Here is a 15,299-nt window from a genome sequence, read left to right as displayed (position 1 = left end):
TTACTGTGCTTCCACGACTCAGGCAATTAGCTCCCTGAAGAATGGAGCATTTTCAGTGGTTTCATACTTGCAGCATTCTCTGAGTGCTTTGATGATTTTAAATGCATTTAGACCTTGTGTCCTCCATTTTAGAAGGAAAACAAAGGCCTTAGGAAGCTTGCAGAAGGCTTCACAGAAGACAAAAAAGTGGAATTGAAATGGAATTGAGGCTTCTATCTCACTTTCTTCCTAAATCAGTCAGCCATCTCTCCCTTGACCTTCAATTGCCTTCTGCAGTACTACCTTTTTTTCCTCCTTTACTGCTGTCTAGATTGGAAGTGCAGGAGATAAATCCAAATACTGGTTGCTGGATGTTTAGAAATGTTACACTGCTCACAAGATCTTTCTCAAAGCAGCATGTGGTCTCCTGCAGATTAACGCTAAATGTATGGGCACAAGAGGAGAACTGATAAAGAAGCAGAACGTAATGGGAACGGGAAAAAATACTGCAAGGTTTAAAGTCCTGCTTTGTTGGTGTCAGCAGTACTGCGATGGTAAAACACTCGGGCAAGAGAAAAGCAACAGAGGAATTAACATATATGTGAAAATCCTGTGAGAGAAATGAGGGATGTCAGGAGCAAGGGCTGCAATTCTTTTTTCTGCGAACGCAAAGGCCACCTTGAATAACCCAGAACGATAGCAACATTCTTTTCGATACGTGCGGATTCAGCGGTGGGAACTTCTACCGCGAATACAAAACAGGTAAGGACCAGGCGAAGCGCCGCGCCAAGGACCGCTCGGAGCCACGGGGCGGCAGCGGGAGGCACCGCGCCGGCGGGACAGACAGCGGCCCCGGGCAGGTGCTGCCTCCGCCCCAGCCGGGAGGCTCCGGGCGGGGCGGGCAGACCCGGCCCCGGGGGCAGGTGCCGGGCAGGGCCGGGGGGCGGAGCGGGCTCTCTCCGCCATTTCCGCTGAGCGCAGGGGGGCGGAGCGGTGGCGACGGCAACGGCAACGTCCCCGGCCGGAGCTGCTGTGCCGAGACGGGAGCGGCGGGAGGGAAGCGGGGCGGCGGGAGCCCGGGCTGGGAGACGCGCGCGGGCACGGCGACTCCGCGCGGCCCTCGGCGGGGCGAGGGCGCCCCCCCGCGGCGGGGCGGAGAGGGGCGGGCTCCTGCCGCGCGGGGCAGCGGCCGAGGCGGCCGGACCGGGCCGGGGCGCGGCGCCATGCGGCGTTCGCGCGTCCCGCGCCCCTCCGCCTGACGGAGCCCCAGCGGCCGGCACGGCCATGCGGCCGGCGCTCCGCTAGCGGCTTAGCCATCCCTTCGGCGGCGCGGCGGCGCCGAGCCCGGCACCATGAGGAACGGCGAGGACCTGGAGGGCTTCGACGGCGAGGCGTCCAGCACCTCCATGATCTCGGGGGCCAGCAGTCCCTACCAGCCCACCACCGAGCCCGTCAGCCAGCGCCGCGGGCTGGGCGGCCTCCGCTGCGACCTGGAGTACCTGCGGGGCACCTTCGGCAGGATCAAGCTGGCCGAGGTGGTGAGTAGCGCGCCGCGGAGCGGCCTCCTGGGCGTCCTCCTCGGGAGCGGCTCTCGGGCCGGAGCGGCCGTGGAGCGAACGTCGTCCGTCACCTGCTGGGCCGCACCCCGCGCCCGCGGGACGCCGATCGGCCGCCTGCCCGTGACCCGGGCCCGCCCGAGCATGTGAGGAGAACGGGGCCGGGCGCGCGCGGTGCCGGAGCGATGAGCCGCTCCTGGGAGGGGAAGGGAGAACGGCGCGGGGCCGGAGCTGCGCTCGCTGCGTGCGTGCCTGGCTGAGTTCCCTGAGCCCGAAGTGAGGAGAAACCCTGAAAGCAATCAAAAAAAGAAAGAAAAAAAACCCCAACCCAAACGTTTCTCCGTTCTGAAAGAATTCAGGTAGCGTTTCTTCATCCGGCGCTGCCCGGCTCCGTCGCTTGGCGGCTGGGAGCCCTCGGGGGATGCGAGCACCGCTGCGGTCGCGGTGTGACGGCTCCCGGCTCCTCAGGTGCTGCTGACGAGGGGCTCCATCCGGGCCGCGCTTCGCAGCTGCACGCTGTTCACGTTCTTGAAATTAGCAGATAGATTTGAAAGATGTTTTAAAATCGATACGAAAACGGCAGTAATTTGGAAACAGGTTTCTATGTAGTTTCTTATGGGGTGCTGCAAATGGTTTCCGTAAAATAAATAAATTCCTTGAGAGCTGTAGCGTTTTTAAATACAAGCAGAACTCATATGCGTTACTTCAGTGTTCAAAACCACTGCTGTTTGTGCAAGGCAGAGCTTGCACGTGCAGGTTTCATGTAAGGTGCAGTCGAAGTCCCTCGGGTCCAGCAGTGAGCGCGGGGTCACGGCAGGTTGTGCTGTCACCATGTCTACAGAAACGCAATGGAACTCAGCACTTGGAAGTGCCTTTTGTGTTCTTGTCCCTGCGCGATAGAGCAAAATGTGGGAGTGTTACGTGAGTGCCCTGAGCAGGCAGTGGCAGTGTGTGCATTGCGTGTTTTCAGGAGTGAGGCTGGAGGACCTGCTGTTGCTGTGCAGTGCCGACCTGTTGCTGTGCTGCTGAAGCTGGCCCTGCAGTACGAACTGTGCAGTGGGGCTGCCCAGTAGGTGAAAGATGTCTGCCCTTGGGATCCTTGTTTCTGATCCCACACTGATCTCTTCTGTAGTGTGCTGGTAACTCCAGCAAGTCACCTTTGAAGCCTGCCATTCAACGAGTGGTCACTGATCATAAATAAATGTCTACTGTTGTTAGGATAGTGTTTTAAAACATTGTTATGAAAACATATGGATTTGTATGGAACTAATTTCAAAGGTTTGTGGAACGTTTGTGTCTCCCACTGGGGACATGTAGTTCGTGTGTGGAGCATGTGAATGCAGCGGTCGGAAGCTGACAAACTGCATTAACTGATGCAGGCTGGAGGACTATGCAGCACCTCAGCGAGCTCAGGCTCTGTGTGGTTGAGCTCCAGAGGAGCTGTGTGGCTCGTGGTAGTGGCTGGTGGGGCAAGATGCTGAGTTCTGCACGCTGACTGGAAGCAGAGCGGTCCTGGACGAGAAGAAGGAAGAACTCATTCCATGATGCACTGAATTCACTTATTTGCCAAGTGTAATTTAGTTGTTATTATGCTTAATAATGCCTTTAATGTACTGTGGGAACTGAAATGTGTCAAAGGCCGTTGTGTAGTGCTGACTTGTTTTTAAAAGTGAGGAGGAACTCCTTTATTGCACAGATGGGAACCTTCTCTTCCTCCATCTTCCCCCCCCCCCCCCCAAAAAAAAAGTGTGAGATTAACAGTGTCTCTAAATATTGGTTTAAGAAAGAAATGCAGCAGGAAAGATGACAGTGCAATGCTTCATTTAGCATCAGGGTTTGTGTTAGGTTGGCAGGCAGAACTATCAGTTGAGAACAAGCACTGCCACTTGCATTAATCTCTCACTGAAGGACTCCCACAGCACAGCTCTCGTGCTGTGGATGGGGTAGGGCTGCTGGGTGCTGCCATGGTGGCATCCACGTGTCCCATTTTGGTTCTCAAAAGAAGGAACCAGGAATGGGGAAAAGGCAAAAGCCTGAAAGGAAAGGCAGAGGGCTTGCAGGACTGTACGTTGCTCTTCATCTGTTCAAAATGCTGCTGCAGGAGTTGTTGCAAGATGGAAAGCAGTGTGAGGGGGAGGCCTGTGGAGTAATTGAAGCGCTGCTAGATGGGAGGATGGTTTTAGCTTGTTATCCGTATCTGAAGAGAATATGCCATAAACTGCCCTTTAGAGGAGCCCTGCTGCATTGTGAACACATGATAATGTTGATGGTTCATGTCGTGATCAGCACTTTCCACGTCTTCTCTTGGCTTCCATTTCCTCAGCTCCCAGATAAGGGTGAGCAGCGTTGCATGTTGTTAATGATAAAATGATACGTGAACCAAGAGAACTATTTTGATATTTGGGATTTTCATTAGTCAAGGCTAAATTTAACAACTTTTTGGTACATATGGCTGACTGCTATCTATGGCTGTTAGCATGTGATATGAAGACTAGTGAGAAAGTAATAGGAACAAGTAGCCTTGTAGAAGAGCTAAGCGTTGAGCAAGTGTTACCTTTTTTTTTCTTTTTCTTTTTTTTTTTTTTTGAAGACTTTGTTGTTAGGTGAGCTTTCCAGAACAGCTCTTTAGCTACTCCTTGCCATTGCAGTGGGATAGCTTTATGTGTGTGTTTGGATGTGTGAGGAAGCACCTGAAGTAATGGAGGTTGGGCAGAGCTGTGAGACTCTTTGGAAGGAGAAGAGGAAGGTGCTGAGCAGCGGGTCGCGTTGGGACAGGAGAAGGCAAGAGAAGCTAGTGCCCTTATGTGCTGAGTGTGTTGTGATGGCTGTCCTTGGAGATGAGAACAGAAAAGCTCTGTAGTTTATTTTCATTTCTCTGTGGTGTAATTTTACGTTTCTTATGCTTTGGGGGGCTTTAATACTTCCCATGGAGACTATTGTATGATGAAGCAGATACAAGTGCAAAGCTTTCCTATGGACATCCTCAACCGATTTGTTGTGTTTCAGATTTTTTCCCCCTTTCCTTGACTTTTACTAACATAGTCTCTCTCTCCTTTCCTGAGAATGTTTTTTTGGCATATGAGAAACTTCTTTTTGGGGAGTTGTTTGACTTTAGATAAAATTGAAGGTGTGAGAGAAAAGGACCAGCTTTTCTAAATGTGTTACTGTCTTTCCTTCATTGTTATAACTCTGCATTTTGCAGAATTTTACCATTATTATTGGAGTTGGGTGTCAGAATATATTTACTGAAATTTCTGAGGAAAATCATGCCTGCCTGATGCCTGCTTCTCCATCTCTTTGGAACTGCATCTCCTGGTGGGCTTCTCATCAGGAAACCAGCTGAGCGATGAGGAAACAAGTCAGGATCCTGATGGGAATCCCACTGTTCTTGTTGGAATCCTGCTAGATTTTCGTAGGCAGTTGATTTGGGATCAAGGAGCACTTATCTACAAAACAGTACTGAGCCAGGTCTTGTCATGTTGGTGGTAGTTTGGAATGGTTCATCTGGAGCAGCAAGACTGCAGAGCAACCTTCTGGTGGAAGCAGTGTCATAAACCTTTCTGGTGTGCTGCCGTGGGGAGGCTGGGTGACCGCAGTAGGCAGTGGTGGCCCCTGTGGCTCAGACAGTGCTAGACATGTTCTTAATGTGCCAGTTCCAAAAATCCATCAGATTCCTCTTCAAGGAGATAATGCTTCTGCTTGGGAGGTCTCTGGGCTGCAAGTCAGTGATGAGCGTACTGGGAAGTATCGCTGCGTGCTTCTCTGCTCTGGTTCCTGTTCTGTATGCTATTGCTTGTTGGTGGAGGGAAGATTCTGGGCTTGACAAAATCTGGTGGGAATAGCAGTTCATATGTTCATGATTTTCTGAGTAAAAAATTCTATCTTCATTGGTGGAGAGTAGCTGAAGGTTGGAAAAAGGGTTGTTTTTTATTTGTTTTTTTTGGTGTGTGGCTTACTATCATTGTATGTTTCCAGATCCAGACATTGGTTAAGGCCAGGACTACACTAGGTTTTTGCTATTAGGGTCTGTTACAGTGAAGAAATGAAAGTGCAAAAAGCCTGTCGTGTTTACGATACCTCCGTGTACCTACAGTAATTCTACTGAGAGTTCCCACTGTTTATAATAGAAAAAAAATGAAAGCAGTATTTACTGTTCCAAGCAGTGAGATAACTGCCAGCTACTTGAACTAGTGCAAGGTGTAACCAGCCATTTTGTTTAATTATCCCAGCACTCCTGTGCCTTCACCTCGGAATCCCCCCATCCAGAAGTGATGAGAGTGGGACGACTTGTGTGCCCCGCTGTTCAGTGGGATCCAGTGCTCAGCATCTCAGCGCTTGAACAGCTCTGCCCCGCTTCGTTGTCCCGTGATCTGCCTGCACTACTCTGTGCACCTCTCCTGGTATTTCTGAGGGTTACATTGTTGTGTTCTGTTGTAATTTCCAAACAGCAAATTTGTGTTTGTGTAAAAAGTCCTTGTGACTTTGCATCATATGTTGCACTTGTGTTCTTGGTGCTGTTCGTAGCTTCCTGTGCACAAGTCAGGAGTTTGACATTGGATACTGCTGGTCTTTGGCATCTGGCCCTAGAAAAAGGACTTGCAGTATCATGTTAAAGGATAATATTTTTAATACACAAATATGCTTAGAAATTCAGTTTAGGTAGGCCATGTCTTTTGGGTGTCTCTGAGCTGCTTCGTTTCTCTTTGTTAAGTTTTTCTTTAAATGTTGTAGCTTTGTGTGCTGTGTGGCAATATTTTTGTACCGACATTGACCATAGAAGGAGAGATGATGAGATAACACCAGCTAGCTTTGCTTTTTGTTGTTTCTGTGTGTGCGTGAAGAAAAGGTGATGGCTTTCATCCACGGGAAAAGCCATTTTCATTGCTGTCTTTCATGGGGTCTCTTAAGTATCATCTGGACGTGGGCTGTTGTCCTGCTGCTAAACTCCTAATTCCAGTTAGAAATTTCTCTTTAAGATGCTGCATAGCTTTAAATTCTGCCTTCAGCAAGAAAATTTAGTAATCTCTGTAATATATATGCTCTATTTTTTTCCCTACTGTTGCGAGGCATTGTAAGTGGTACTAGATACGTAGTATTTATTGTGGATGCTGCAGTGAGAACTGTAATTGTAATGGGGTTATGGTTTGGAATGCAGCTTCTTTTCATCTGGTGATCTGCCTGAGACTGGGAGACCTGGCACTGCTCAGCACAGAGAAGATTGAGAGGGGGTCTGATCAATACTTACAGTGTCTAAAAGGCAAGAGTCAGCTGGATGGGGCCAGGCTCTGCCCAGTGACAGAACAGGGGGCAGTGAGCGCAGACTGGAACATGGGAAATTCCATAGGAAGGCGACAAAAATTTTCTTTCCTGGTGCTGACAGAGCACTGCAGAGAGGTGGTGGAGTCTCCTTCTGTGGGTGTATCGGAGACCTGCATGGACGCTTTCTGTGCGGCCTGCTGCAGGGAGCTGCTTGGCAGGGGTTGGACTCGGTGACCTTCAGAGGAGCGTCCCAACCCCTGCACTTCTGTGATGAGCCTCCCCAGAGATTTAATTATCACTTCAAGGTAAGACAAGGAAAAGGACTAGAAGTTTAAGAGGTTGTGGTTTTCTTGTAACGTAAACAGTATAGGAGGAATCACTTACTTCTGTTGCTGGTTAATGCAGTTTGCCAGTTCATCTTCATACTGGTTGATAGTCATCCCCCTCTGCTCAGGGCTGTGTGTGAGAAGCCTTGCTTCCTGCAACCAGTAGTTCAGCACTGAAATTTTCCATGGGGTCATTTGAATAGAAGTCCTGACAGTGGATCATCTGCTGTCAGTCTGGTGGTAGCGGGTCATGATTTCTAAATTAGAGCTGAATAAAGTACATTCTGAATTTAAAAAAAAAAAAAAAAAAAAAAAAAGTCACCTAATTAATTCTCAGGTGATTGATGTAGTCAGCTGCTTCCAAAACATGAAGTCATGTTCAGGTTTCTCCAGGGCTTGTACTGTCGCATCTTCAGAATACTGGGAGGAGGAAAGTGGAAGCTTACTGTGCAAACTTTATGTAGAACAGATGTAGGAATGCACAGTCACGGCTGAAAATGTGTCAGCAGTGTCGCTGGCTGTGGGCAGAAGGTCTTGGAGCTGGCACAGCACTCGGCACCACTGAGAAGTCAGCGTGGTGCAGAGTGGCATGGATTGAGCTGCGCTCGATCTCTACATGTAGTAGATGTCCAGGGTGAAGTGTGTGCTCACACTGCAGTTTGTTCAAATAGCATCATGGCTGACGTGTGGCTTTGGGTAATTGAGTTGTCTGTAATTAAACACAAGCATTTCCATTTTAGTAGTTTTCTGTATTTTTGTACAATTTAAACTGAAATGTTCATACAAGAAAGTAGCAATCATAGCTGTAATAAATATTACGGAACACATATGTGCTGTAAGTAACATTAGTTCACCTTTATCTCATGAAATAATTTTGATTCTAATAATTGATATTATGACTTGAATGTGATGAATAAGTTAATTAGAAGTTTAATTGTATACTGTTCTAAAAGAAACTAATAGTTGCACCTAATGCTTGGAAATGTCTTGACTAACTTAGATGAATCCTTGTAGTGAATATTAGGATCTTTCAATTTAATATTGCTTTAATATTGCTTGGTAGCATCTTCAAAGCACTTGGGGAAAAAAGTGCTTCTGAGCTAGAGGAATGTTCCCTGAGTGCTGGCTGTGTTTGGCTCACAGTGGTGGGATGGTCGCAATGACAGCCACCAGGCCAGGGTGATGTTGGCAGAGCCTGAAGGCTTTTGTGTTGTTAACAATGTTTTATAGTGCTTGGGCTGCGCTGTGTGAGTTGGTTTCAGTCCTGTGGCAGATCTGTTCCTGAGTTGTAAAATTCCAACTAGGTGAATTTGCCATTGTGCGGTGAGAGCCTGTGGGTTCCTTTCTGTTTGGGTCTGCTGTAATGCAGTCTGAACAGCCGGACGGGCTGAGGGCTTCACGCATTCCCTGGTGCAGCTGGCAGTGCTCTTTTAATGTTCTGGCCTACATCTATTTTTTTTTCATGTTCTGTTTTACCAGTATGTCTAGACTCTTTTTGCCTTTTAAGGCATGGCATCTAAGGGAGCCTTCAGATTGCAATCTTGGGAACGCTGGGATCGCAAGGACATTTTGCACCATTTCCTTTAAACAAAAACAAACCCAAAAAACTAATGGATTCCTTAGGACTACTCGAAGTTCTTGATTGTTTTCTCATTAAAATTCCTTTCTCCTTTTAGTAGTTGTGGGATGTTTGATGTTTTCTCATAATTTGGATTAAATGGAGCTTTAAAGGATATGGACTGAGTACGATAGTCTTAAAAGAGAGCTTTTGCTTACTCTGAAATACCCGAGCACCCTAGTGAAACGTGAGGCTGTACACATCAAATAACTTGACAGTTGAAGTACACCTTTAGCTTTTAAAACCAATTAATTTATCCTTCTGTTTGTTACAGAATTTATGGTGCTGTGTTTTAATGTTGTTTGAACTAGTGTGGTTTCCAGCACAGGTTGGCTTATGAATGAGCAAAGCAGACCAGAAATACTGTTTTGTTAATTTAAAAAAAAATTTTTTTTTTTTTTAGGAGCTGAGTTAGGAATTCTCATAACTGCAGAGTAGCCCACATCTGTATACTTGATTTAGGAATCGCACAAGTGCCATGTCAAGAACATGTTGTGTTCCAGCAGAGAGAGTGTGTGTGCCCAGTGTACAGAACATGTGTGCAGCCCAAAGACAAAAATAGGGCAGCTGTGTAGAGCTGATTTTTTTTTGATGGCAAAGGTATGATAAGTTATGAGTTCTTGTGGCTTGATGTAATAGAAAACATGTTATCGTTCTTAAACTAGTAAGTGCTGAAACAAGACCAAGGCCTTTCAGTGCGACTAATAGTTACGATAGTCGTTAAGACAAACCATTCACCTTCAGGAAGCTCAGATGCATCTTCCTCTTTCTTGGTGTCAACAGGGAGAGGGTTACTAAACTTTTCTTGAACTCAGCTGTTAAGAAAATTTTTCCCCATTCTGTTTCCTTTAGTCAGTTTTTACTGTGTTACTATTTTAATAATACTGCGTGAGTATGACTAGCAGTAAATGGGACTTCTGGAAAAGCATTTTATTCTTCCTCCTTTTTCTGCCTCTGTAAGTGCAGCTGCCAGCGATTGAGGAGGATGCAAAGGATTCAGAGTGTACAGAATTAAATTTAGTGCGACACTGAAGAAATGTGTGATGTTTTTCTGACCTATCCTTACCCAGCACGTCTAAGAGCATGATACACAAATGCCAGTCAAATTGTGATAAAATTAGACTTGAAGAAACTGAACTGAGTAGCTTCACACTTAAAGTATTTCCACCTTTCTGTTATGCATTTGATTTAATTGTACTTCTTATCTGCCCTGAAGTGTGAGGTGCTGCCTGCAGTGGTTGGTCTACATGGATCTGTGCCCTTGGTGTGTCTGTCTGTCCCTTGGCATTGGGGTGGCCGGGTCAGGCTTGTAGGGCTGCTCACAGGGTTTTAGACTAGATATTAGGAAGAAATTCTTTACTGTGAGGGTGGTGAGACACTGGAACAAGTTGATCAGTGAGGCTGTGAATGCCCAATCCCTGGAGGCGTTCAAGGCCAGGCTGGATGGGCCTGTGAGCAACCTGGTCAAGAGGGACATGTCCCTGCTTTTAGCAGGGGGTTGGAACTAGGTGACCTTAAGGGCCTCTTGCAACCCAAATCATGCTATGATTCTGTGATTCACCACGTTTGCTGTCTTGCAGTAGGCAGTGTGTTGCGGAGTCTGCCTTGTAAAGCTTGGGAGTGAGAGAGAGGTGGCTGTAAAAGGTTCTGCTGACAAATATCTGTCAGAGTGAGTATGAGGCAATGAAGAGGAAAACAAAGCCTCAAATATCAAGAGACTGTGAAGAGAGATGGGGGAAACTGACCTGCTGTAATGGAGTATTTATGTTTACTCACTGAAGCCATTGGCCCAGTGCAGTATTGTGGATCTAGAATAAGCCTGTACATTTATGAGCATGGCTGCGTAAGAGGTAGGTGTGCCATATGAAAGGATGAGCAAGATAGGGATGTACAACCTGCTATGCTGGGCTTCTGGTCCTTACTGTCTTGCATTTCCTGTCATTATGAACGTACGTGGAATTGCAGTGTGCAGCAGTTGTAGTTCCTGGGGATCAGGGGCTTAAGTTTGTGTTGAAAGGAATCAGTGGGAGAAGCTGCTTACAGTTTGCGTGGTTTGTTTGCCTTGCTCGTATGTGATATTCAGATGGATGCCTTTTGGGATGGGGTTGCTATGGAACTGCTGATAGGCTTTTTTCTTACGGGACGGGTGATGTTATATCTCTTTTTTATCTAAGTCTTGTCTACACCTAGAAGAGGTGTATTGCTGTGCAGGCAGCAGCATCTCTTGCATGGAGGAAGGAGACGGAGGTGGCAGGGCTGTGGTAGGGTCTGGTGCTGCAGCATTGTCCTGCACAGAGCAGTGTGGGTCTGCTGTGGCTGCTCATCGGGGCTGTGTCGCTCAGTACAAGGAAGCCTTTGCTAAGGTGGGCTCATCTGCCTGCTGTCACTTGATACTTTGGAGAAGTGTGGTCACTGTTGTTGCTCTGAGCCATTCCTGGGGAGTTAGGATTAGAGAATCTTAGGTGTAAATGGCACCAAGTAGAGGTGACACTGGGGTGGTGGCAGCTCTTGGGATTCCTGGACAGGAGCCCTGTAGGCCTGGGCTCTGCTGCTTTTGGCATCATAGCTGTCTGCCCGTGGATGTATTACTTGTAATGCTACAATGGATTTTCTCTAAGAACAATATTATCGTAATATGAAAAAAACCCAAATTATTTGGCAGACCAGTAACAGGAAGAGCTATATATGTTTTTCTTTAAAAACAAACAAGCAAAAAAATCCAAACAAAACAAAAAAAAAACCACCCAACCTCAAACATTTCCCTACTGCAAAACATACTGTGTTTTACAGCATCTGAGTTGCAATTGGTTTTGCGTAGACGTAGCAGATGAAATGTTTGTTGTCTAGGCGTGTACAGGCAATAAGCAAAATGGTCCCGATGCATATAGAGCAGGAAATAAGTACTATTTGTAGATTTCTTCCGTTCTAGATGCCACGATTAATTTCACTTGTAGAACTTGTGCATTTCTGTTTGAGTCAGGTGAGGATCTCTTCTGTTTTTAGTTCAGTCTGGGTTTGTTTTCTGGAAGGTAAGTTTTGACATGCATATTGTTTCAAAGCAAGTAACTTTCTGTTGTTAACTTTGAGTCTTAAGAAGTTTGCTCATTCTTAAGTATGACTCCTAAAATGCGCCAGCAAAATGTTTCTGGCCTCAGAAATATGTTCTGTATTTAGAATTGGTCTTCTGCCTAAGTAGAGGAAAGGAAGTCAGCAGTGGATGAATCTTTGGAAGGTTACAGAAAATGGATGGTGGTGGCAAACTGTCAGCTGATTTAGTAAAGATTCCTCAATATTTAATGTGCTGAATGCTTGCTGTGTTACACCCAAAAAGGAAGGAAGGAACAGTGGAAACTCGATTGCAGCTACATGCAACCTTAGAGGTGCAGTGAGGTCTGAAGTTCAAATGATTCTGGTATTGTTTCTATCATCACTCGCAATACCAAATCCAAGTTGAATTCCAGAAGTCTTGCTGAGTTTTTCTGAATTTGTTTCATGTTATGTTTTTGTGCCATTTGAGCACAGCTTATGCAGGGTGCTGAGTTACTTGTGCTCGCTTAAGCTTCCTTCTCTGGTAAGCATCGTTTTCCTAAATTTGCCTTTAAGAAAAGCTTAATGCTCATTTGTGATTTAAAGCTCCTTGCAGTCCAATTACCGGAGTTAATAACACATTTCTTTTGGTCTTAAGGATACAGACAAAGAACAGGCGGGAAATCAACCATTCTTCTGCTTCGGGTAAAAGATGGTTTCCTGCTGGAGAAGCAGTACTGCATTTCAGCCATATGATCCCGAATATTCATCTCTGTGCCAGCTGTTTTAGATGTGGGAAATGCATGTGCTTTGCAAGGAATGAGACCCGTTTGGTTTCATACATTAAGTTAGAACTGCTGGGCCAAGTAAATGAGAACAATAAATCTAGGTTTTAATTCAAGAAAGTTAAATGTCTTCAGATACTTTAAGTGGTGCAAAAGCAATTTATTTCTTCTCAATTTTGTGCATGTGTATTTTACTGTACCATTAATTTAAACAGTCTGGATGTAGAAATGTCTTGGTAGTGTGACATTCTTACTGATATTCTGTGGGTATTTTTCAGGCAGAAAAAATGCTGACCGTTTAGTGGGTTTTTGGAAATGATGCATAATCATGTCATTGAACCACACAGTATGGCTTTCTGTGGTAACCTCATAGATAAACAGGAAAACTCTCATTTCTTAACTTTGTTTTCATTGCAGAACTGTCTTTTTATTTTAGTGCGAAGCTGTTGGATTATTTTTTAAATTATTTTTTTCCCAAAATAAAGCACGGCGTGTTTTATCTTTGACAGGAGAGATGCAGCGTTAGCAAGCTCCTGAAAGCTTGCTTTCGTCGTCGGGTGCCTGTCATAACACATTTTCTCCATTTGGGGAAATACAGTACTTTAAGTCTGATGTGCCTGCATTGCCAAGAAGATGATGTAAATATAAGCCATTCACATAGCCCTAAGGCAGATGATTTCTTCATTAAGGTCTCTTCTCCAGGGGAATTTACAGGAAAATTGAGACAATTACAATAGAGGTATGAAGCTGATGTGCCTGATTCAACAAATGTTGAATCCAAATGTGGAGACTCTCTTTCAATAATTAAAAGGCTCTTAATTGTAGTAGCTTCATCCCTTTCCAGCAAGGGGCTTCTGAATTGAGCTGACAGATGGGCTTTGCTACTCTTGAATAGAATAGCCTCAGGTTGTATGTGAGTTCCCTTGGCAGTCCTAGGTGTCCCGACCAGTGATATTGGCTAATAGGTTGCCAGTTAATTAAAATGAAAAAGCTCCCAAAATCATTGTAGGGAAATAATACTTGTACTTGGTGCTGTCATTGGAGATTTTTGGCTTTTGCTCTGGGCAGTAGTGGGCAGTGAGGAATGAGGCGACTGGGAAGTTCCTTCCATCACAGAGCTCGAGGTGCTCTGCCTTTGCTGGGCTGCAAGTCTGGGCACACCCTGAACTGTTCTCAGCTCCCCTGTAAAGCTCGTTTTTCTCGATCCTGCTTTTGTTCACCTGGCTTTTGCATCTCCTTTGCTTGGGGGAAGTGTGGTTTTGCCAGTGGCCTCGGGTGCCTTTGTATAGACCTGTGTGCCCAGTAGAATTAAGCAGAAGTGTTTTGTAGGGATAGAGTTTCACACTGATGCAGTACCTACTTTGTTCCTTTAGGAAGGGTGGAAGTAGAAGGGAAACCAAAACTAAGCCTCAAAAAGGAGGAAAAAGAAAGACGACGTCATAAATCTTACCTAATTGAACAAATTAGGATGGAATAGAAAACTCCCCCCAAGTACTCACTGCAGAGGAAAGCAGCTGAAAAGTTTCATTTCATCTATCAGAGGGAACTTTTCTGACTCTATCCAAGAAAGCTGTACTGTGTCGTTTGTGGGAGAGAGCAGTTATTCCTGTAAGAGGAGATCTCTACCACATTCAACTTCTCATTTTTCCTCAGTGAACCAACCCTGAAACTTCTGCTTCTGGAGAACTTCTCGTTGGTGCTCATCACGCTTGAGTACCAAAAGAGGTGTGACTCCAAAGTAGGGATTGCTTCTGTTGTCAGGAAAGATGTTTTCATTACAGTTAATGAGCTCTATGGGAAAAGTGGACAAAATGATCAGCTCTAAACCTTCCATGAGTTCTGTCCGAAAATAAGCTGAGATGAAGACTTCCAGCCCGCCTCCAGATTTGCTGTGCAGCTCTCCTGGGTTCGTACTTCCTTATGATCAGATCTGTCTACTTTATCGACACATCAACCAGGTGGTGTTCTGTGTGCCAAAATTGCATTCATTCACTGCCTAATTTACACACCCCACCTGAAATGATCTATTTCCTATGTTTCGGGATGCAGTGAAAATGAGTTGTTTTTCTTGCAGTGTTAACATGTTGCATGTTTTGTTTGTTATTTTAAAATGAAGTTGATCGCTGGAAGAACCATAGCTTCTGGCAAGCTGCATTGGCTCATGTTGCAGAATGTACACAACATTAAGTAATGTAATTATTCGGAGGGTGCTCCTGGCAAATTTATGAACATATAGTAATCCTGGTGTTTCAAAGAAAATATTTCTTGATAAACACTTTTTTTTTTTTTTTTTTAGTGCTTGCAGAAAGGGAAGTTTGTGTGGGAGGGTAGTTTTTTATGTGGTAATTAATTTGACTTTTATTTTTTTTGTCATAGCATTTGTTGTGGGACAAATAACTGATGGCTAAGAGGAAAGTGTTGTCTGTAGCCCTGGTAGGGGGGTAGCCTTCAGTCTTTTCTTTAGAAAAATGGTAACACGTCTGGTTGGAGTCTTGATGTACTGAAGCTTGGGCGTGAATTGTTTGCATGGAAATACTCATTCAGGTGGCCACATCCACTCGTGATGATAACCCTCATGTTACTAGTGAGTTACTCTGCCCATGTTTTCAAAATCCAACTTCAGCTTTGTTGTCAGAATTTCTATGATAAACTGAAGCAGCTGAGGTTTTTCTCCCAGATGTATTAAGGAGGCACGTCAGTAGGCTCAGCTGCCACAGCCTAGAATGCTGCATGCTCATGGAGCTGCTTA

At 45.6% G+C, this 15,299-nt stretch overlaps 1 protein-coding gene across 1 annotated transcript in view; it reads left to right on the top strand.

The window, feature by feature from the left end:
* Positions 1–1,188: 1,188 nt before the first annotated feature.
* CMTM4 (CKLF like MARVEL transmembrane domain containing 4) overlaps positions 1,189–15,299 on the top strand; it is a 34,202-nt gene continuing 20,091 nt past the window's right edge. Inside the window, exon 1 of the mRNA XM_048958573.1 lies at positions 1,189–1,517. Coding sequence (XP_048814530.1) covers positions 1,332–1,517 — 186 coding nt within the window. The 5' untranslated portion in view covers positions 1,189–1,331. The remainder of the gene's footprint in view (positions 1,518–15,299) is intronic.

The sequence above is a fragment of the Lagopus muta genome, chromosome 12 (genome assembly GCF_023343835.1).
Source record: "Lagopus muta isolate bLagMut1 chromosome 12, bLagMut1 primary, whole genome shotgun sequence".
NCBI lineage: Eukaryota > Metazoa > Chordata > Aves > Galliformes > Phasianidae > Lagopus > Lagopus muta.
Note: the sequence above shows the minus strand (reverse complement) of the source record. Positions and strands in the feature narration are given on the sequence as shown.